Here is a 23,722-nt window from a genome sequence, read left to right as displayed (position 1 = left end):
ATATCCATTACTAAAAAGATGATCGCCAGCTTTTCCAGACTTCACTCCAACAAAACAGTCCTAGAGTGGATGGTGCAGAACGTACAGATATGTGTGAACACGATCTCCAGTGAAAAGGCTTTGTAGATGAAGGGCAATGGATAGAAAAGTACTTGCCTTCGGTTGAGGGTGTTTTGTGTCTTTTGAAAGCAGAAGCTTACGCCAGTCAGTGGTTAGAGATAGACAGTGTGATCCAGAAGATGTGCACATCTGTAAACCCAGGGGGACCTCCGGAGCTCCATCCACAATTCTAGTTGTCTGTGGAAACCGAAGACAGGCTTACCATCAGACTCATTGTAGTAGGGCAGCTAGTTCAGATTACTGCGGAAATCCCAAAATGCAAATCATCAGTGCGATCTTTGCAGACATCCAAGCAGCATGTAATGCTGAGAGATTTCAGCCCGGAATGCACATCTGATACCAGAAAGAGCATTTTGTTTAAAGAGGACCAGTCACCTCCCCTGATGTTTCCTTTTAGTAAATAGATTGTTAATATTGTAACAATTATGGAACATCTGCAATGCTGCAAAGTAAGAATGCTTTGAAAAATAGAAAAGCTAATAGTTTGATTTTATCAATTAACTAAATGCAAAGTGAATGAACAAAAAAGAGAAATCTAAATAAAATCAATATTTGCTGCTTTTAAAACGGCATCAACAGGGAGGTTGCTTCAAACATCTTTGAGAATAACCACACATCCTCTATGGATGTAGGCTTGCTTAAATCCTTCTGTGTCCTCTTGTAATACCAGTGTAGGAAAGCTCAAGGGGCCGTCGTTGACGGAAGATATGTGTCACCGAGGTTCCTGGCCTCGGTGACGTAAGAGCCGGTAATTTTAAGTGTCAGCGACAGCTAGTGCTGACTGACACTATTGGTTATTTAGTCTAGCTGTAAAGCCGATCTGGGCCGGCTCTTACTGGGAGCAGCCAAAGTGCAGGGTGGGTGGCTGTTCCCCACGTTCCAGGCAAGGTTTTGGTTAGGGATATAAAACCCAGCCAGCAGTCTCAGCTGTTGGTGGATTATCCTCCATCTGACAGTGGAGCTTTGCCAGTCTCTGTGTTGGGGCCTGAGAGTTTGGGCCAGGATTAAGGCCTGCTATCTTGTTTGGATGAAAGTGCATGGACTTGTGTTTCATCCAAGGACTTATGTGTTGCTGCCTGGTGTGAACAAACACCAGACTCAAGTTGACTATTTTTTCCTTGAAACTGACTTTTTGTTGTCACTTTCCTTATGTGTGAATAAAACACTGAACTGTTTAAGTTAAAGACGTTGTTGTTGCCTCTATACTGCGTCCGCAAGCCTATCTACCAGAGCAAATCCCCACACCAGACATAGTCGATGATGTTGAGATCAGGGCTCTGTGAAGGCCATATCATAACTTCAGGACTCATTGTTCTTCTTTACTGTGAAGATAGTTTTTCATGACATTGGCTGTGTGTTTGGGATTGTTGTCCTGCTGCAAAATAAATTTGGAGCCAATCAGACACCTCACAGATGGTTTTGCATTATGGACAGGTATCTTCCTGTATTTCTCAGCATTGGGGACACCAGTAATCCCGATCAAATCCCCAACTACATTTGCTGACATGCATCCCCAAACCTGCAAGGAACCTCCAGAATGCTTCACTGTTGCCTGCAGACATTATACTGCTCTCCAGCCAACAAACTGCCTTCTGTTATGCCGAATATTTCCCATTTTGACTCATTCGTTTACAGCACCTGGTAAAAAGTCGAGGAGAGATATCACTACTCACTAATCCACTTTGGTAGATCCAAACCGTGGCAGTGCCAGCAGTGTTGAGCCCTAGCCCGTTGGGCCCCTGGTAGTCATGAGGTGAGGAGAAGACCGCGGCACTCAGTGTCTTCAAGATAGTTTCAGAGTTTATTCACCAACTGTGTGACATTTGGAGAGTCTTTTTCAAGCACCTGCTGCCATTTTTCTTCATTCCAGTTTCTGTGTTTTTGTGCATAGTTAGGTGGAAACAAGGCCAAGTGACTCAACTATTCACGAAAACATAGAAACATCTGAGATGCAGAAAAATGTTTGTTTTTAAACCAACTTTACTTGGTGTCTGTATTCTGTTCTATATTCTGTATTATGTGTGTTGTATTTGAGGGTGTGCACATACCTGTATTTTACTTTTTTTTTGTTACATGGTTCTTTGACTCATATTTAGCACCCCTCCCATTTTTTCATATCTCTATATTTTTCCATTACTTTTACAACCCTTTGCCTTCCTTTGTTCTTCAGTTATGCCTCCTACGATTATATGAATAAATTAACAACGAGGTGTTAACAGTTGGGGTTGTATGTCTACAAAATCTGACACTGTCCATTCAATGCTGCCAGGGTCCGACTGTTTAGGGACACTACCCTTTTACAACTGGAATAGTAACACCTAGTTGTCATTTTATATATACATTTTAGGAGGGGTAACAGAGGAACGGCACAGTGCAGAGAAAAATGATCCAGAGCGCTTACGGTATTTAATGGGAAATACAAGTATTTACTAAAATTAACAGGTCAGGAGAGGCGACTGATGGGAAACAGAACATAGAATTCTCTGCTAAGCAAAAGATGCAACAGGTACAACTACTCATTGGCTCCATCCCCCATTAGGGGGCTGACAGACATTATCGTTAGAGATCTCACATTACTGGCTAAGGGGGCTCACGGCTCTCTGTTAGAATACATGCCGTTCTCAGTATGAGGGCGCATCCACGCAACCGTAGTGTTTTGCGGATCCGCAAAATACGGATACCAGCCCTGTGCGTTCCTCAATTTGCATAACCGCACATGGGTGCAACTATAATAGAAAATGCCTATTCTTGTCCGCATCTTTTCCGGCCCCATTGAAATGAAGAAATCCGCACCCATCCCGCAAAATTGCGGAACGGATGCGGACTCATTCATACAGTATGGCCATCGGAATAAGGCATCATATAACATACATACTGTAATTAAAAATATACACTAAAATAGAATCTTTTTGTCTAATAGTTTTTTATCTGATTTTATATTTTTATTTGATTTGAGGGCAGCCATATTGCTTACATTTGCATTACAGCATCCACTTGGAAACATCAGCCAGCAAACAGTCTATTTACACCCATGTTCTTAGGCATGTTTTGGAGGGTGAGGTGGGATGTGTCTATTGCCTATTGTCAACGGAGTGATTTTGTGTTATCTTCTTTATAATAGTGATGTTGCCACCTGGCATTAATTATGGGGAGGCTGTAGCAGCTCTTTGTTCTCACTTATGAGAAGGTGTTGTTGGGATGACCCCCTTTCCCCTTAGTGACGTGTGCCTGCAGCAGTAGCAGTCCATGTCTGATAATATAAAGGTCTGTGTTCCATACGTCTCTGATAATGCAAATATCTGTGCTCCATGCTTCTGTCGTAAATGTCTTTTAACCAGAAGAGCATTTGCGAAGCCATTAATCATTCTCCTAGCTGTTAGGATTCATATTGTAACAGATCTCTCTTATGTCATTTTATCTCTGCTCATGCGCCATCATTATGCTTATTGCTGTGTATTTCATCTATGCGGCTCTTTACTGTGTTTGAAAGGTATGATTTAGTCAGCATGGCCACCCAGCAGTACCCGGTTATTCCCAAGAACACATGAATGCTCTGAATGTACTTCAGCCGTTCTGTATGTACTTGGCGCACACATATAGACGTGTCTGTGGGCCCCTACTTAATCATTTGTGCTCTAGTAATTCACTAGCTTAGAGGCTTCTGCTGTTGTGGAAAACACATGTAGCCGACCAACTCTAATCTTAACCCCCAGGATATTATATACTTAATTCACTTCTCTATCTGTGTTGTCTTTTTCATGTTGTCCACTGTTTTCTTCTGTTCTGATGGCTGCCCTTCGGATAGGCTGACCTCTGCTCTCCAAATGACATCCTGCAGTTGAATATTCGTCTCACTCAAAAGACTGTGGATGCTCTTCTGGCCGTGGGAGAGAAAATCCCACCTTCATCTGCTTTCTTATTCTCCTGGGACCTGATAGGCTTTTTCCTCTTGCACATACTCCTTTTTGTATTAATGTATCTAAGCTATCGTTGGAATGCAGTGTCGGCATAACCTATGTGCATGTGCACACTTGCATCTCTAGCGCTGGATCTGTGAAGGTACACATCTAATTCTCCTTTAGCTTATGCTTTTACGGCACTTTCTGTGGCTTCACTGGTTTTTATAGCAGCTGTGTATGCTTTTACTGTCACTTGTCTGTGACGTTAAGGAGACCATGTTAACAGAAAAGGCTTCCTGTAGATTATAAGGAAAACTTAAATGGCTCTTAATTACAGCAGTGAACAGATGTTAGATTGTGGTAAATGGGAGTTTCTAAAACTCAAACAGCATAGTTAAAAACCGCATGGTGGGTTTCAGGACTGCAGCATGCCCCATTGACTGCCGTTTTCTTATGGTCTACGAAGTCTTTCCATTAATGCCGAAAACCACAACATTGAAACCTGTGCAGTAAGGCCTCATGCACATGCGCGGATCTGCAAAACAGGGATGGCATCTGTGCACGTTCCGCAATTTGCGGAACGGCATGGACAGTTTTTAATATAACTGCCTGTTCTTGTCCGCCAAGCGCAGACAAGAATAGGATAGGATACATTTTTTTAGTGGACCACGGAACAGAGCCATGGATGCGGATGGCACACGGAGTGCTGTCCACCTCTTTTGCGGCCCCATTGAAGTGAATGGGTCCGCATCCGAGCTGCCAAAACTGCGGCTCAGATGCGGACCAAAACAACGGCCGTGTGCATGAGGCCTAATAGTATGGTTTTGTATTGCAAATGTACCCTTAGGGGACCAGACAAAGTGAGTCTCCTGAACGTTTCCCATTTTTTAAATTGATGTATGATAAACATGGTATAGTGCCAGTTCCAGGTCCCCATAGACCAGCCACATTTCTCTGAAATTAACTTAGAAAGCTTATTACCCATATCACAGTCAGGGGCAGGGATGGATTGAGCACTTAAAGTGGCCCCATGTTGTAGGTGGGTCCAAATTGACAGAAGGTGGGGCAACATAAGTAGATAGGGCCATCATAAGTAGGCAGGGACAACAGAAGTAGCTGGGGCCAACAATATCGTGGTGGGATGCTCAACCAGCTGCCCTCCAGGTGTTGCAAAACTACAAATCCCATCATGCCCCAATAGCTGTAGGCAGTCCAGGCATGCTTGGAGTTGTAGTTTTGCAACAGCTGGAGGGCCGCAAGTTGAGCATTCCTGCCATAGTGCATCACAAAATACCGCCGCAGCATAACCAAGTACCACAGTGCAGCGCAAAATACTTTCACCCTCGCCACAGTATTCAACTGTATAACCATCCTGAGGATGGTAATACAGTTGAATTCATGAGAGCACCTGCAGCTGTTGGCCAGGTGCCTAAGTACCTGAAGCTGCAACATTAACACTGAGAGCATCAGATCATTATTTACCTGTCCAGTGGCCAGGAGGTGGGCTCAGGTGGCTCTCTGGGCATGGGCCCACCGGGAAATTTCCCTGTAGGGTCTACGACCAGTCTGCCCATGGTGAGGGAACCTACAGCGTATACAGGATATTGACCACAGCACTCTTCCCTTCAGAGTCTTGCATAGGTGCACGTCACCTGTGTTGGTCTCCCTCCACCAGTGAGACCGATAGTATTCTTATACCATATATAGTAGGAGTCAGCACGCCAGAGAATTCATATCATTGCTTTTTTATTCAATTCTTGTTTTCAACACCAGTGGTAAAATTTTTTATTTCAGTGCAATATATTCATCAGTGCAACGTTTCGAGCTCGAGCCCTTTTTCAAGCTGTGGAGACGCTCAGCTGTAGGGGACCTATACATGTTTAATTTAATGAAATGTTATATCATTTTATCCAAATGAACTGCAGACTTATTATGGACATCAAAAATTACGATTTTGTTTTCAGCAGCAATTATGAAAAAATGATAAAAATCCATTGTAGACTGTAATATAAAGACAAAAGTAACATGCATACCATACACAGATGCCACGTTTTAGTTCACATTTAGCTGAAGTCTCAGTGGTATCATTAGAACTAAAACAGAATATATTTTTAGAGGTAACATATACATGGTACATTGGCTTTGCTTTAAATCTTATAAAGTGTCTTGTAAACTTGGTGGCAGGTAGAAGCCATGTACATCGCCAAGGTTCTCCTGTGCATGTTGTGGCTTTGGCACAGCACGATGACGGGGAGCATGGGTGTCATGCTGTCTGTGTCTGGCAGCCATACCTACATTTCCATGCTGGTCATTGACATTCTGTGCATGCAGTAAACTAGTACCATGCCGTAGATTCATATTTTGTCATTCATTTCATAATATTCTTGCATAAATGTCTAGAATACAGTATTTGCATTAAATGTTTCAGTGACCTCTTTATTAGCATTCAGTTATGCAAATGAAGGAAGTAAATATTTGAATCCCCTATTGCGAGCAATGCATGGCTGCCCTAATAAGCTGTTCGTAGGAACGTTCATCCCCAATAATCTACCTGACAATCGGGCCGTGCAAATCCACACTAAGTACAGTGTCTAATTACATATACAGTGTTTTGTAGTGTCCAAAGTGCTATCTTGAATGTCATGTATGAGACTCGTCTAGGAAAAACTTTTGTGTACTCCTAAGGCTACATGCACACGACCGTTGTGTGTTTTGCGGATCCACAAAACAAGGATGGCGTCCGTGTGCGTTCCGCAATTTGCAGAACGACACGGACAGCATTTAATATAACTGCCTATTCTTGTACGCAAAGCGCAGACAAGAATAGGACATGCTATATTTTGTTTGCGGACCACCGTATGGAGCAACGGATGCGGACAGCACGTCGAGTGCTGTCCGCATCTTTTGTGGCCCCATTCAAGTGAATGGGTCCGCATCCGAGCCGCCAAAACAACGGCCGTGTGCATGAGGCCTAAGACACATAGATAATCCATTCTCTTAGAGATGTGAGTCTAATGAAGGATTAAAACAAAATTTTAAAGAGTGTGTTCAAACATAAATCAGTGTTTGCTCCAGTTTTGCCCTGTGAGAAGGTTACAGAACTTATGGAAATGTTCCTAGGACTTGTATCCACAGTCTTTGAGGGAGAAAACAATAGCTGATTTCCCTCCCCCAACCCCCCAAAAAATCTAACTCATTGCATTGTCACACCGGACCATTGCCATACATTAGGGGAAATATATCACAAAAACACCATACAGTGAAGAAAAGCAGGCTCTAATATATGGAACTGGAATACATTTCAACCCATGACGTAAATGTCTCATGTCCACCTGGTCACTGTTGCTTAGGGCCTGTTCACATCTGCATTGGAGTCTCTTTTCTAGGCCTCTGTTTCATATTAGGACCCCACGCACACGACCGTATCTGTCTGCAAATCGTGGATGTGCAAAATACTGATACGATCCATGTTGCAAACTCTTTGCAGAGCCATTGTCTTCAGTGGGTCATCAGTCTGTATTTTGTGAACATGACATTCTATCTTTTTGAGGAATGGACATAAGGATGCGGAAAGAAAGCGGATCATCCATATGTCCATTCCGCAAATTAATCAAATACTGTGCGTCCGCAAAATGTGTACCACGGACCCATTGAGGACAATGAGTCCACAAATAAAATGTGGACGGCACACGGATCATATCTATATTTTGCGGAACTGCGATTTGCTGACTGCAAAATGGATACAGTTGTGTGCATGAGGCCCAAGCCAAACACAGGAGAAAAGTTCTGTATCAAGGACTTTTCTCTCCGCTAATAAAGTGTATTGCCGATCAGAAACAGAACTGACCCCATTATAGTCTATCCAGCACTTCTGTTATTTTCATTGTTCTGCTCCTAGATCTGAGCAGAACAAGAGATCCCAGCCTAACTGTACATTTTATACATGAAAATACATAATTACTGCCTATAATTAGCATTTTTGGGTAAGGAAGGCTTTAACATGTTTTCTTTTACATCACTGCTACATCCCTTTAGTCTGTATAGCTACAGTCAGAAACGTCTGCCTTTCTCACATTAACTTTTAGATATAAACATATTTTTCTCCTGAGTGTAAAGTCTCCATTATTCTTGTAAAATTCCCACTCCTGCCAATAATGCCTTCATTTTCATCCCGTTCTTGTTACAAATCCTTGTCACCAGAAAGTATGCGCCAGGCTTATGCAGCACGTATCGGGCAGCAGTTCACATCCAACATGTGCTAATGTGCTAGAATATGAAGCATTCCTGTTGTATAAATTCCGCATTATTTTTTCCAGGCTCCCAAGAGAACACTTGTTATATTATTTAAGGTTGGGGAGCGTTCTAGGCAAATGTGCCCTTTTCATATTGTAGAGAGGAAGATGACAGAGGTTATAGGTCTGCTGTTATTCGGCAGCCTGGGTAATGCACACTTCACCACTCACGATGTGATTATTGCCTTTGGCTTTTAATTAACAACAAAGCCTTTAATACTAGATCAAGGAACGGACAACGCGCTCACTTCAGAAGAAAGCCATTATTGTTATTTGATGTTCTATTTGCTTCCGAGCAGCTGTTTCAACAAATGTGTCATCGGAAAAGGACCTATTGTTTAAATCACATTTTTTAAGTTTTTTTTATGATATTTTTAATTTTCCATGTCAATTTCTATATTTAAACAAAAAGCATAAAATCCTGCCGTTTTTGCACTGGACGCTAAGCCTAATAATAGCCGCCACTTCTTGGCCTGTACAGATTACTGCAGGTACCTGCTTAACTGTCATTCTAATCCTGCCTGTAATGATATCACCTCTGTGTATAGATAAGACAGGAACCTCCATTCACAATAGGTGATTGTCAGATCTTATCTGTTCTTTCCTTGTACAGTGACTTCTGCACAGGTCACAGAGCATACTCTGCCATATGCCTTAAACTCTCTCATAGAAGCCAATGAGGTCCTTCCTGTCCATTGTGTCTATGGCCCATGGGGCTGCCGTAAAGCAATTGTATTATTGATTTCTAAATGCTGTTAAGAACAGCTCATGCAAAATGGCTGGAAATAAAATGTCCAGGAAATAAAATAAATAAATATGCATTCTGAAAATAAAAAATGATTAGAAAAAAAGGATATTGTTGCTATCTGGTTTTAACTGGCAGATACATTTTTTGGTAACACATTTCCTTTAAGTACCAGTAATATTAAGCATTTCTAGAAAACAGTGCATGCGTACGTTCTTAGGCTTACGTCGTCTGATTTAGGCCCCTTTCACACGAGCGAGTTTTCCGCGCGGGTGCAATGCGTGACATGAACGCATTGCACCCGCACTAAATCCGGACCCATTCATTTCTATGGGGCTGTGCACACGAGCGGTGATTTTCATGCATCACTTGTGCGTTGCGTGAAAATCGCAGCATGTTCTATATTCTGCGTTTTTCACGCAACGCAGGCCCCATAGAAGTAAATTGGGCTGCGTGAAAATCGCAAGCAAGTGCGGATGCTGTGTGAGATTTTCACGCACGGTTGCTAGGAGACGATCGGGATGGGGACCTGATCATTATTATTTTCCCTTATAACATGGTTATAAGGGAAAATAATCGCATTCTTAATACAGAATGCATAATAAAATAGCGCTGGAGGGGTTAGAAAAAGAAATAAATAATATAACTTGCCTTAATCCACTGATCGCGCAGCCGGCATCTCTTCTGTCTTCTTCTTTGCTGTGCACAAGAATAGGACCTTTGATAGCGTCACTGCGCTCATCGCATGGTCCATCACATGATCTTTTACCATGGTGATGGATCATGTGACGGACCATGTGATGAGTGCAGTGATGTCATCAAAGGTCCTATTCCTGTGCACAGCAAAGAAGAAGACAGAAGAAAAGCCATCTGCGCGATGAAGTGGATTAAGGTGAGTTAAATTATTATTATATTTTTTTTTTTAACCCCTCCAGCCCTATTGTACTATGCATTCTGTATTAAGAATGCAATTATTTTCCCTTATAACCATGTTATAAGGGAAAATAATAAAATCTACACAACACCTAACCCAAACCCAAACTTCTGTGAAGAAGTCCGGGTTCGGGTCTGGGTACCAAACATGCAGGTTTTTCTCACGCGCGTGCAAAACGCATTTCAATGTTTTGCACCAGCGCAGAAAAAACACAAACATGGAACGCAATCGCAGTGAAAACTAACTTGTTTTAGTGTCAAAATCGCACCATTTTCCCTGAACGCATCCGGCCCCAATCTGCAATGCCTGTGTGAAAGGGGCCTTAAAGTTTTGGATCCTCATCTCAATGGATAATGTTATGTACTGCATAAACAACATCCCAAGATATCTCCATTTATATCTTCATAAGCAGCAGCAGCATGGAAGACTTTCTACAGACTTTAGTTTTCATCCCATAGAAAACAAGAATAATTTCTAATAACAGACCAGAAAAAGTAGTTTGCTTTGGTAAGGCTACTTTCATACTAGCTTTTTAGTTTTCCAGTATTGAGAACGCTTCAGTTTTGTCCCCATTTATTGTCAATGGGGACAAAACTTGAACTGAACAGAACAGAATGCTCCAAAATGCATTCCGTTCCGTTTAGTTGCATTCACATACCGGAGAGCAAACCGCAACATGTTGTAGTTTGCTTTCCGTCTTGCGATGCGGAGAAAGATGCATCCGGCATGACCCCCAATGCAGGTCAATGGAGACGGATCCGTTTTCTCTGCCACAATAGAAAACGGATCCGTCTTGGCAATGTTAAAGATGATACAACCGGATCCGTTCATAACGGATGCAGATGGTTGTATGATCAGTAACGGAAGCATTTTTGCTGAACCCTGCCGCATCCAGCAAAAACGCTAGTGTGAAAGTAGCCCAAGTCCAGTCATTGTAGGATATAGTGCCCAGGTGGTTCTTTTCAGAAAGGCGTTGCAACTACATGTCCATGAAGGGAAGACTAGGAAGTAGCACACTGCAGAGCGCTATAAGCTGCTTACCGCACCTCTGGGATACAGTATACACATATCAATGTAGTTTCACAAAACTTTTGAAGAAAAGCAAAATTTATGAGTTCCAGAAGGTCTTATTTTCTTCTGTTATATTGTGGTGCTCTGCCCAGTTCTGGTGGTCTAGACCACTTGGCAGGAACTTACCCAGCCACCTTCCTGTCCCAGAAGCGTTGCCATGCCAACCAACCAACCAAACCCTGGCTGGTTGACCTCTCAGTAAGGGTGCATTCACACGTCCTTAGTGTATTGCGGATCCATTCTTGCCCTATAGAGAATGAAAATTAATTTACAAAGCATTTCCTATGAGTCTTCAGTTAAAAACAGATGCTTTTTACAGACCCATAGACTTCAATGGGCAGGTTTGGTCCACATCACTGACCAAAGTAGTGCATATCTCTGACCCACTGTCAGTAAAAAATACTAATGTGTAAACAGACACTTTCAAATCTGTAGGTACGCATGCTGTCCGCAGAAAATGCAGACACATGTCAGTGAAAAACGTAGGACGAGGCCTTAGGCTTGTATTGATTCTCCTGGCGTTGATTCCTCAGATTTTTTCTGGATTAACCCCTTGTATTCTGTGTTGGCTTCTACTGACTTTCCTGGCTTAGATGCTTGTTTTACTGCCTTGTTACTATTTGGCATCTGGTAGGTCTGCTACCTGTGAGCTTGCACCTGTTTTCTGTTGCCTTCCTCTGCAGACCTTACCTGGGTCCCTAGCAGTCCGACTGGCCTTGTGGCCGGCTGTGGTGAACACAGAGGCCTACTAAGTGGACTGGTAAAGAAAGCTAGGCAGCAGATTTAGAGTTTACAGGCGGTGGTCCTGAATGGTGACCCTGTATTTGTTTCCCACCACTGTATGCTTTAACCACTTCTGTGGTAATGGTCAAAATTGCATCACACTCTGTGTGCAGTTTCATTGACTTAAATTGGGCACCACATAAAGTGTTAATACAGATTGTACACCAGTGGAAAAAAGCATCCGATGGAATTGCGAATGTTATGCTGCAGCTAAGCTAAACTGTCACTGCCACATAGAATAATAAAAGATACTGCAGACGTTCTGTAAAGTTTAGTGAAACTGGGTTGTTTGTTTTGCTTGGGAGAAAAAACTACTTTCAGTACAGTCCCAAATATACTTCTTATTTTTAATGTGTTGTCAAATTCCAGTTAAGAAAGCAAGATCCCATCTTTGAAGTATCTGTTCTCCAGATGTCTAGAAGACGATGTGTCCCTTAAATGAATGCTTCAGACCACACGGACAGCATTTATCACACTCCAGGCTGACAGAAATGTAATTAACTGGAGAGATTTGTAGCACAGATCTGATGTGGCATCTCGAAGAGCACATCTAGCATGGAAGTTAAACATTTCAGTCTCTTTCGAGCAGGAGATAAGTGACAGTCTATTGCAAATTGGTGGAGACCAAGTATAAAACCTAATAACGCTATGAATAGATCTGTCTTGTACTGGTGGCAGTAACACAAGCAATATTATATATATCATTGTATGATGCACTCAAATTATCAGCAATTATTATTTCTTAAAGGGGTTGTCTCAAAGGCAACTCCTGTACATGTGGCTTTTTTAAAGCATAAGGTTAACATACCATAGTAGTTAGGGTCCCTACTGAGAACTGCCATCTTTGAGCCAAAATGGAAAGAAGTTCTATCAGAACGACTGCCTCACCCCTGCATTACATGAACAAGCATTCATTTGAATGGCTACTATGTAATATTACATTGTTGGCCTGGGGGCGACTGCTGTGTTAACTTCCATTCAAAACGTGTCCAAGGCAAAGTCATATCCCAGTGTACTGTATACATCAAATGAATGCCTTAAAGAGGACCTGTCACCTCTCCTGAAATGCCTGTGTAATTAGCTACATGCGTTCCCCATGTGATCATTATTCTGGGGCATCTATTCTTATGGCTCTATGTTGTGCCATTCCTTTATTATTTCTACTAGAAGTTATGAATGAATTGCTAGCAGCCTGCAGTAAGGGTACAGAGGGGTGGTAACAAGTTGAGGGCGTGTCTCACTGTATCCAGTCAGTGCTGCCCTTGTCAGACTGTGCACACCCCCAACCAAAGGTCGCAATAATGCCTGTACAGGCGCTATTACGCTTTGAAAAAAGTCTGGGTCTTATGCTGTTATGGAAGCACTGTGTATGGCTCTGTTATGGCATCACTGTTGTGGAAGCACTGTGTATGGCTCTGTTATGGCATCACTGTTATGGAAGCACTGTGTATTGCTCTGTTATGGCATCACTGTTGTGGAAGCACTGTGTATGGCTCTGTTATGGCATCACTGTTGTGGAAGCACTGTGTATTGCTCTGTTATGGCATCACTGTTGTGGAAGCACTGTTTAGCCCTGTTATGGCGGTACTTTTGTGGAAGCACTGTTTATGGCTCTGTTATGGTGGCACTGTCATGGAAGCACTGTTATGGTGGCACTGTCATGGAAGCACTGTTATGGAAGCCCTGTATATGGCTGTGTTGTGGCAGCAGTGGTCTTATGTTTAGTATAAGATTTCAGATAAATGTAAAATTGTCTACTTTTGCTATTTATGCATGGAATACACTTATAGAGTAGACTAACAATGGCTTCCCTGCATGAACAGCAACCTCTTAATATTACTGTATGTAGGCCTAAATATTCTATATGTGAATTACTGCAACTGTCATACTTCTCTTTGACTAAAAAAAACTCCTCAAAAATGCTAAGAGTAGTATTTTTACTCTTCCAGCAAAAATGTAGTGCGACCTCCGCCCCCAACTTGTTCCCACCCCTCTGTACCCTTACTGCAGACTGCTAGCAATTCATTCATAACGTCTATTAGAAATAGTAGAGGAATGGCACAACATAGAGCCATAAGAATAGATGATCCAAAATTGTTATTGCATGGAGAATACATGAAGCTATTAAAAGAGGCATGTCAGGGGTGGTGACAGGTCCTCTTAAAACATGATGAGAATAGAGACTAATTGAACATTTATGTCCTATGCTTGCTTACAGTTTTCCTATGCATGAGTTCAGGATTCACTTTAGCAGGGTACTAACATCAGCTTTTTATTTAACTCTTTTGCTACCAGCGCCGTACATGTACGGCGCTGGAACGATAGGCAAACATGGCACCCGCTCATACGTGGTTTCAAACAGCAGAGACCTGCCGCTAATTACTACGACTGGCAATAATGCCGATCACGGTAATTGAAGGCTTTAGATGCCGTGATCAAGTGAGAAGCGCGAGCCTCCTACCGACATCACCTGTGGCAAATAGGGATGTCGGTAATTGCTTTGAGTACTCTGAGTCTCGGTGATGAGACCCAGAGCATTCATGCTGCAAATCTTATTTTGGACACCAGATGGCAGGCCAACATAAGAAATGAGCAATTGACAGTAATAAACTCATTTTAAAAACATGATTGATTGTTCACAATAAAAAAAAAAACGGATTTTATAGGCTCATATATGAGCTTCAAAATCATAAAAAAATATAAATATATATAGAATTTTACAAAAAATATTAAAGTACAACTTGTCCCACAAAAAATAAGCCCTTATACAGCTATGTGAACGGAAATATAAAAAAAAGTTATGGCTCAAGGAAGATAGGGAAGAAAAATAAAAAATAAAAAACCTCCTGTAGTGAAAGGGTTAAAGGAGTTGTCTCACTTCAGCAAATGGCATTTATCATGTAGAGAAAGTTATCACAAGGCACTTACTAATGTATTGGGATTGTCCATATTGCCTCCTTTGCTGACTTGATTCATTTTCCCATTGCATTATACACTGCTCGTTTCAAGGATATTTGACCACTATGCAGTCCAGCAGCGGTGGTCGTGCTTTCACACTATAGGAAATAGTGCTGGCCTCTGTGGTGGTCGGGATCGTTGAAGCACAGATAGACACGCATGCGCAGCAGCTCCTGTCCCGGCCACCTGCAGTGACCGTAACCTCTGGACATGAGCAGTGTATAATGTGATTGAAAAATTTATGAAGCCAGCAAAGGAAGCAATATGGACAATCACAATACATTAGTAAGTGGCTTGTATTACCTTTGTCTACATGATAAATGCCATTTGCTGAAGTGAGACAACCCCTTTGAAGCTTTTTATTAATTAATTCTTAATTCAGCTTTTTATTTGAAGTGTAAACTTTTATTAAACTTAAAAAAAAATCTAAATGGTTGAAAAAACATTTTTCTAATATATTTTATGAATTAATTTTGCCATTTTACAGAAGAAATAGGCATCCAAAGTCCTAGGTGCCTATGCGCTTTAGATTCAGTATACATCTCTTACTTGTCAGCAGTGCAGGGACTCCACTGTGCTGGAGCAATCACGGCCTCTGCCAATGCTGTACCGGCAAGAGCATGCATCGCTTGGCTAAATGCTGGCATAGCACATAGGTACCCTGTATGTATGTGTAATGCCAACGGGCTCTTGCCTGTGCCTGCTTAGCTAAAAGCCAGCATGTGAGCTATGGGTTGAGTGGAGCGGGCAGCCAATCCTGAACACCGAACACCCCTGGGCTGAAAATTGCCTTCCATTGCAGCTAGCACGGATCCATTAAAACCACAGACCAAACACGGATGGCATTCATTTTATGTTCATGGTTTCCAGACCCATACACTATAATTTATGAGAGGGATCCGTAATCACGGATAAAATAGGGCATGCCTCAGCGGTGTCACCACAGGCCCACGGTCCATGGTAAACCACTGCTGTGTGAATTCACACATTAAAGTCAATGGATACACGAGTGGTCCATGGTGACCACGGAAAGCACACGTCCGTGATTCACTGACATGTAAAAGAGACCTGACTTAACCTTTTAGCTTAGTGGAATCTTATGAGGAACTTGGTATAGTTAAATGGAAAATAGTGAAAAATTGAGTTATACCACTTCCCATAAAAAATATATATATATATATATATACTGTTTCTAGTCTGCCAATGGGAACTGACCTCATAAATGTCTGTATGTGTGGCATGTAAAATTTAATATACACTTTTTATTTATCCAAGTTTAAAAACGTTCACATCAATGGGGCAAGATAAAGCGAGAGTTAGGCCTCATGCACACGACCGTTGTGTGCATCCGTGGCCGTTGTGCCGTTTTTTTTTTTGCGGACTCATTGACTTTCAATGGGTCCATGGAAAAATCGGAAAATGCACTGTTTTGCAGCCACATCCGTGATCCGTGTTTCCTGTCCGTCAAAAAAATATGACCTGTCCTATTTTTTTGACGGACAACGGTTCACGGCCCCATTCAAGTCAATGGGTCAGTGAAAAAACACGGATGCACACAATATTGGCATCCGCGTCCATGGTCGTAGGCTACTTTTACACAGACGGATCCGCAGATCCGTCTGCATAAAAGCTTTTTCAGAGCTGAGTTTTCACGCCGGTCACAGACATCGCAGCTTGCAGGTAAGTAGCAGTAGCGCCATGGTTACTGATCAGAGCCCCAGCGATTAAACTGGGACTCCGATTGTACTCTCCGCTGCCACCAATGATAGGGGGGAGATTTTAATTAGGAGGGGGAGGGAGGGGGGGCCCATTGGCCACCAATGAATCTACAGTACTACAGGGGAGGGAGGGGGGGGGCACTGGCCACCAATGAATCTACAGTACTACAGGGGAGGGCCCACTGGCCACCAATGACTCTATAGTACTACAGGGGTGGGAGGGGGGGCCCACTGGCCACCAATGAATCCACAGTACTACAGGGGTGGGAGGGGGGGCCCACTGGCCACCAATGAATCTACAGTACTACAGGGGAGGGAGGCCGCACTGGCCACCAATGTTTTAAATACGGGGGGGGGGGGGGGGGGTCTGCCCCCTGCTGCCAGGCAGCAGGGGGCAGTCATGTACACAGTTCTTTGAGTATATTCTAACCTGAAGCGTCCCCATCACCATGGGAACGCCTCTGTGTTAGAATATACTGTCGGATCTGAGTTTCACGATCTAACTCAAATCCGATGGTATATTCTAACATAGAGGCGTTCCCATGGTGATGGGGACACTTCAAGTTAACATATACCATCGGATTGGAGAAAACTCTGATCCGATGGTATAAAAGGGACTCCTGACTTTACATTGAAAGTCAATGCGGACGGATCCGTTTGCAATTGCACCATATTGTGTCAACGTCAAACGGATCCGTCCCCATTGACTTGCATTGTAATTCAGGACGGATCCGTTTGGCTCCGCACGGCCAGGCGGACACCAAAACAACTTTTTTTTCATGTCCGTGGATCCTCCAAAAATCAAGGAAGACCCACGGACGAAAAAACGGTCACGGATCACGGACCTACGGACCCCGTTTTTGCGGACCTTAAAAAAACGGTTGTGTGCATGAGGCCTTACCAAAAAGAAATAAAGCACATACATACACAGTAATACATTCTGCAGGCAGGACCTGAGAAGATGCACTTGCTAAAATATTATAAATAGAATGGTCTACTAATCCAACCTGCCTTAATGTAGGATAACAAATCTGTCAATATTAATACATAATATTACTCATAATCTTTCTTATCTTCAGCATGCAGACTTATCTTCCTTGTACATACTTCAGCGATGACAAGCTAATTAACAGAGTCATCAATAAGGCGCAGCCCATCAATCACCCACGTGCAGTGATTATGGTCTCTCATTATCCCGGAATAATGGATAGATAAAAGGTTAACACATTTCGTTTAGTTTTTTTTTTATCTTCATTTTAGCACAAGAATCCAAACCAACTCTTACTTCCTTTAATACCCCTTTCACATGTACCCCTTTTGCTTGGATCGACCACCAGAGGACACAGGCAGCTCAGTAATAAGTAGCACAAAGCACCACACTACACCCCCCCTGTCACTTATTAACCCCTTATTAACCCCTGATCACCCGATATAGACTCCCTGATCACCCCCCTGTCATTGATCACCCCCCTGACGTCCGTATGTGTTTTGCGGATCCACAGATCGGATCCGCAAAACACATACGGACGTCTGAATGGAGCCTTACAGGGGGGTGATCAATGACAGGGGGGTGATCACTTTTCCAATTTTTTTTATACAAAGTTGGCATTTGACCGAGATATTTCTCTCACCCAGCATGGGTATATGTAAAATGACACCCCAAAACACATTGCCCAACTTCTCCTGAGTACGGCGATACCACATGTGTGACACTTTTTTGCAGCCTAGGTGGGCAAATGGGCTCACATTCCAAAGAGCACCTTTCGGATTTCACCGGTCATTTTTTACACATTTTGATTTCAAACTACTTCTCACACATTAGGGCCCCTAAAACACCAGGGCAGTATAACTACCCCACAAGTGACCCCATTTTGGAAAGAAGACACCCCAAGGTATTTCCTGATGGGCATAGTAAGTTCATGGAAGTTTTTATTTTTTTTGTCACAAGTTAGTGGAATATGAGACTTTGTAAGGAAAAGAACAAATAATCATTTTCCGCTAACTTGTGACAAAAAATAAAAAGTTCTATGAACTCACAATGCCCATCAGTGAATACCTTAGGGTGTCTACTTTCCGAAATGGGGTCATTTGTGGGGGTTTTCTACTGTCTGGGCATTGTAGAACCTCAGGAAACATGACAGGTGCTCAGAAAGTCAGAGCTGCTTCAAAAAGCGGAAATTCACATTTTTGTACCATAGTGTGTAAACGCTATAACTTTTACCCAAACCATTTTTTTTTTTACCCAAACATTTTTTTTTATCAAAGACATGTAGAACAATAAATTTAGAGAAAAATGTATATATAGATGTAGTTTTATTTGAAAAATTTTACAACTGAAAGTGAAAAATTTCATTTTTTTGCAAAAATTTCTGTAACTTTCGATTAATAACAAAAAATGTCAGCAGCAATGAAATGCCACCAAATGAAAGCTCTATTAGTGAGAAGAAAAAGAGGTAATATTCATTTGGGTGGTAAGTTGCATGACCGAGCAATAAACGGTGAAAGTAGTGTAGTGCAGAAGTGTAAAGAGTGGTCTGGTCATTAAGGGTGTTTAAGCTAGGGGGGCTGATTAATATACGGTAGGTTGATGAGGGACAGTCCAGTCTAAGTTCGAGGACAGGGAGTCCCCACCATCAGGGGGTGTCCCTGGGCTGAGTAAGACCAGGGTGAGAGAGTTGGCGACAGACTATCTGAATTCACTCACAGTAAGTGTTGTCCGTAATGATTCAATTTTTAACAAATATCATTAAAATTTGAGTGTTAATGGGTTAAATATTGCTGGAAGCCTCTTCTCTCTGTGCTGCCAGTGGATGCGCCAAAGTGATGTGGGCCTCTACATAACTTTGGCGCTTTCTCCAGCAGGCTGTGCGACATACTGAATTCTACGCCAGCTCCCTTGCTGCAATAGATTTGCTGAAAGTCATTTTCCACACCAAAAACTGAAGTGGTAAATGATAAATCAGATGGGCCTGCAGGCCCACCCTTGCCGCTCCCCCTTTTCTCGTCACTTGGGAAAAGTGTCGTGGGGGGCAGAAAGATGCAAATTTTGCTGCAAAAAATTGTGACAAAATCTGCAACATTAATATGCCAAAAGTGCTGTATAATTCTAAATAAATGTCCCCCTATATATCTGAGGCCCCATAATTACAGTGTTCATTTCATGTATATGTCACTTAGGAACATATGGTAGTTTTAGAGTTAAAGTTACTAATATTAGTTGTAGATCTTAAGTTTTTGTGCACAGGGGGTGAAGTTTTGGTGTATTGGGTGTTCAGGTTCTCGTTGATTTTCCCTAAAACCATATATGGCTCCTCTCTTGTATGGAGAATGACCCTAATCTCCCCCTAGTCATTGTTCCTGTGGCAAAGTAGTGACAAAAACATAGCAGTTACCAGATTTTTTTTCTTACTGGTAGTATAGTTGCTTGTATAAAATCATTCTATGCTTTCCTTATTTTCTGGCAGATTTACACAGCTGCAGTGTAAAGTATGGGGATGGGACAGAAAAGCAGCTCAGTGGCAGTCACCAATTATAGCTTTACCCTAGAAAGCATCCAGTGCTGACGATAAATAACAAGTAGGCATTGCCATAAGGAAATAAAATAGAACTGGAAAGGTGCTTTAGAATCTCGCAGCTCGAGGGGGATTATGACGTTTCGTGTGGTGACTTAACTTGTTCATTCGGTTTTACTTTTTTGCAGGAGAAACTTTGTTTACCACATCACATCCTAGAAGAAAAGGGCCTGGTGAAAGTGAGCATCACCGTTCAAGCACTGGTAGATGTAACGACCGCCAAGCAAGCCTTATTTCTTTGAAACTACTGCATCTTGTTTCATCTGATCACGTTTTCTCAAGGCTCCCTAAAGAGATCAATGGCAAAAGATAACTGCGGCCTCAGACTCTCCTCTAAGGAGATGCAGCAGCCTAACACATTCCACAAAGAGGGAGCAAGAAGCGAATTTTGCACAGAAAGGTTAAAAGTCTACATATACTGTATATATTCAGCCCCTACTTACCACATACCGGTCACTGCCTACCCTTTTATCACAGTAAATGACTGTACACGGTGATGAAACAGAATAGCCAACTCCATTCCATGTACTGATTACGTACAGAGTTTCTGCCGGTCCCCTCACTTAAGGTCACAATGCACTGTATTTATTTCTATAGCACTAGTTATTATTATTTGCAACCTCAAACACTAATTGCTGCTTTAATTCTGAACATATTTGAAATGACAAGTGTCATTTGATCTACATTTGGTTACAACGTCCTATAGTTCACTGGATTGTTATAATGTAAGAGCTGAAAGGACTCTTCTAAATGACTTACATCCTCTTGGGTACATTGTACATGGGGTCCCAGACTGAAACACATCACCATAGAAGCTCCTAACATTATAAGGCTACTTTCACGTCTGCGTTGGACTGTCCGGCTTTGAGATCCAGCATAGGGTCTCAAAACCACAGCACAACGCTTCAGTTTCGTCCCCATTCATTGTCAACGAGGACAAAACTGAACAAACCGGAACAGAGTGCACCAGAATGTATTCCATTCCAGTTTGGTGCGTTCCCATGCCGCAAGCAGCGTCTTTTTGTGCAGCATGGTAAACTGAACAAGCCGGATCTGGCACCAAAACCCCTGTAAGTCAATGGTGCTGGATCCAGCGGCCATAGACTTGGGCTACTTTCACACTTGTGTTGTTGTTTTCCGGTATTGAGATCCGGCAGAGGATCTGAATACCGGGGAAAAAAAAATCCATTTAGTTCATTCTGAACGGAAAGAGATCTGTTCAGGGTGCATCAGGATATCTACGTTTTGTGACCGGACCTAAAACCTCTACAAGCTGCGGTTTTGTGTCCAGTCATATAAACGGATCCGGCGCTGAAAACAATGTAAGTCAATGGTGAAAGATTTGTTTTTTAGGAGCTTAAAAAAAAACGGATCTGTGGCCCTTTGATTTTCAATGTACTTAGTGACGAAAGAGTTTTTTTCCATTTTGATTTCAAACAACCACATCCTAATGGAACGGATGCTTCCCGATGTGTAAAATCAAAACGGATCCGTTGAATTCCAGTATTGAGATCCTCTGCCAGATCTCAATACCGGAATTAACAACGCAAGTGTGAAAGTAGCCTTACAATGGTTTTAGTCTGGTTTCTTCATTTTCAACATAATACAACCGGATCCGTTCTGAATGGATGCAGCCTGTTGTATTATAAGAACGGAAGCTTTTAGCTGTGGTTTCAAGATCCCATGCCGAATCACAAAACCGGAGATCAAAAATACAGATGTGAGAGTAGCCTGAGCAGGTTATTGTAAAATATATTTTAATACGTCTTGCTTTAAACATTAAAGTGTACTTCACTTGCCAGTGGAAGCTCAGCGACTCAAGTAATAAGCTCCATGGTTAGAAACATCAGATTAGTCTAAAAGTCTATACCAGCCTCCAGTGTATGTGATAGGTGGACTTGACGTGACCTCTGGGAGCTACAGGTGCTTCATTTCTACTTTTCCTGCATAGCTATGTACATAACAAATGGCCTATAACTAATTGCAGGCAGTGTTACAGTAGTATTGCCCCAGGCAGGACATTTATTGTGATCCGGTGCAAACACACTGTTAGGCCACCTCCACAGGGGTGCCGATTTCTCTACATTTACGAACCAAAATCCATTTTGGAGCAGATTTTCCCCATTCTCACCCTTTGCATTGCAGAGGGTGAAATCCACAGTAAAAATGTGCAGTACAAATCCGCAGAAACAATTGACATGCTGCGGATTTCAAAATCTCTACCACAGGTCAATTTCCACACTGAAAAAGTGTAGATGAGATTTGTCAAATGACTTTCCTGGTACTTTATTACATTCAAAAATCTGTGCGGAAAAACCACAAGTAATCAACAAAATGGGTGGTTAGGCCGAAAAAAGAAAACCCAGCCCACCCTGTTATCCTGCAAGTTGTACAGGTAGTCTTAACGTTAACACTAAGGATGAGCGATTCGCATAAAACTTTCTTGTAATACTGTACGGAGCAGGATCTACATACAGTATTAGAATGTAACCCGAGTTCGGTATCAAGTTTTTCTACATTAATAACTAATTTCCGAAGTTATTACCCGAAGTCTCGCGAGACTTCGCAAAGTTATAACTTCGGCTCATCGGAGCCAATATATTCTAATACTTTACGGAGCTCCCGCTCCGTAAAGTATTACAACGGTTGTCCTGTAGCCCATCCCAGACTTGTGCAGTCTACAGTTTTGTGCCTGGTGTCCTTAGACAGTTCTTTGGTCTTGGTCATGGTGGAGAGGTTGGAGTTGATTGATTGAGTGTGCGGACAGGTGACTTTTATACAGGTAATGAGTTCAAACAGGTGCAAATAATACAGGTAATGAGTGCAGAGTAGGAGGGCTCCTTAAAGAAAAACTAACAGGTCTGTGAGAGCCAGAATTCTTGCTGGTTGGTAGGTGGTCAAATACTTACAGGTCCTTCTAAAAAAATTAGCATATTGTGATAAAGTTCATTATTTTCTGTAATGTACTGATAAACATTAGACTTTCATATATTTTAGATTCATTACACACAACTGAAGTAGTTCAAGCCTTTTATTGTTTTAATATTGATGATTTTGGCATACAGCTCATGAAAACCCAAAATTCCTATCTAAAAAAATTAGCATATTTCATCCGACCAAAAAAAGAATAGTGTTTTTAATACAAAAAAAGTCAACCTTCAAATAATTATGTTCAGTTATGCACTCAATACTTGGTCGGGAATCCTTTTGCAGAAATGACTGCTTCAATGCGGCGTGGCATGGAGGCAATCAGCTTGTGGCACTGCTGAGGTGTTATGGAGGCCCAGGATGCTTCGATAGCGGCCTTAAGCTCATCCAGAGTGTTGGGTCTTGCGTCTCTCAACTTTCTCTTCCCAATATCCCACAGATTCTCTATGGGGTTCAGGTCAGGAGAGTTGGCAGGCCAATTGAGCACAGTAATACCATGGTCAGTAAACCATTTACCAGTGGTTTTGGCACTGTGAGCAGGTGCCAGGTCGTGCTGAAAAATGAAATCTTCATCTCCATAAAGCTTTTCAGCAGATGGAAGCATGAAGTGCTCCAAAATCTCCTGATAGCTAGCTGCATTGACCCTGCCCTTGATAAAACACAGCGGACCAACACCAGCAGCTGACATGGCACCCCAGACCA

At 42.2% G+C, this 23,722-nt stretch overlaps 1 protein-coding gene across 1 annotated transcript in view; it reads left to right on the top strand.

The window, feature by feature from the left end:
* The window catches only part of LRCH1 (leucine rich repeats and calponin homology domain containing 1), a 243,846-nt gene extending 220,843 nt beyond the window's left edge, over positions 1 to 23,003 (top strand). The window contains exon 19 of the mRNA XM_044287241.1: positions 20,221 to 23,003. Within this exon, the coding sequence (XP_044143176.1) occupies positions 20,221 to 20,334 (114 nt within the window). The 3' untranslated portion in view covers positions 20,335 to 23,003. The remainder of the gene's footprint in view (positions 1 to 20,220) is intronic.
* Positions 23,004 to 23,722: the final 719 nt, after the last annotated feature.

Source organism: Bufo gargarizans, chromosome 3 (genome assembly GCF_014858855.1).
Source record: "Bufo gargarizans isolate SCDJY-AF-19 chromosome 3, ASM1485885v1, whole genome shotgun sequence".
In the NCBI taxonomy this organism is placed as follows: Eukaryota; Metazoa; Chordata; class Amphibia; order Anura; family Bufonidae; genus Bufo; species Bufo gargarizans.
The sequence above is the reverse complement of the archived record's forward strand: the minus strand, read 5'-3'. Positions and strand labels throughout refer to the sequence as shown.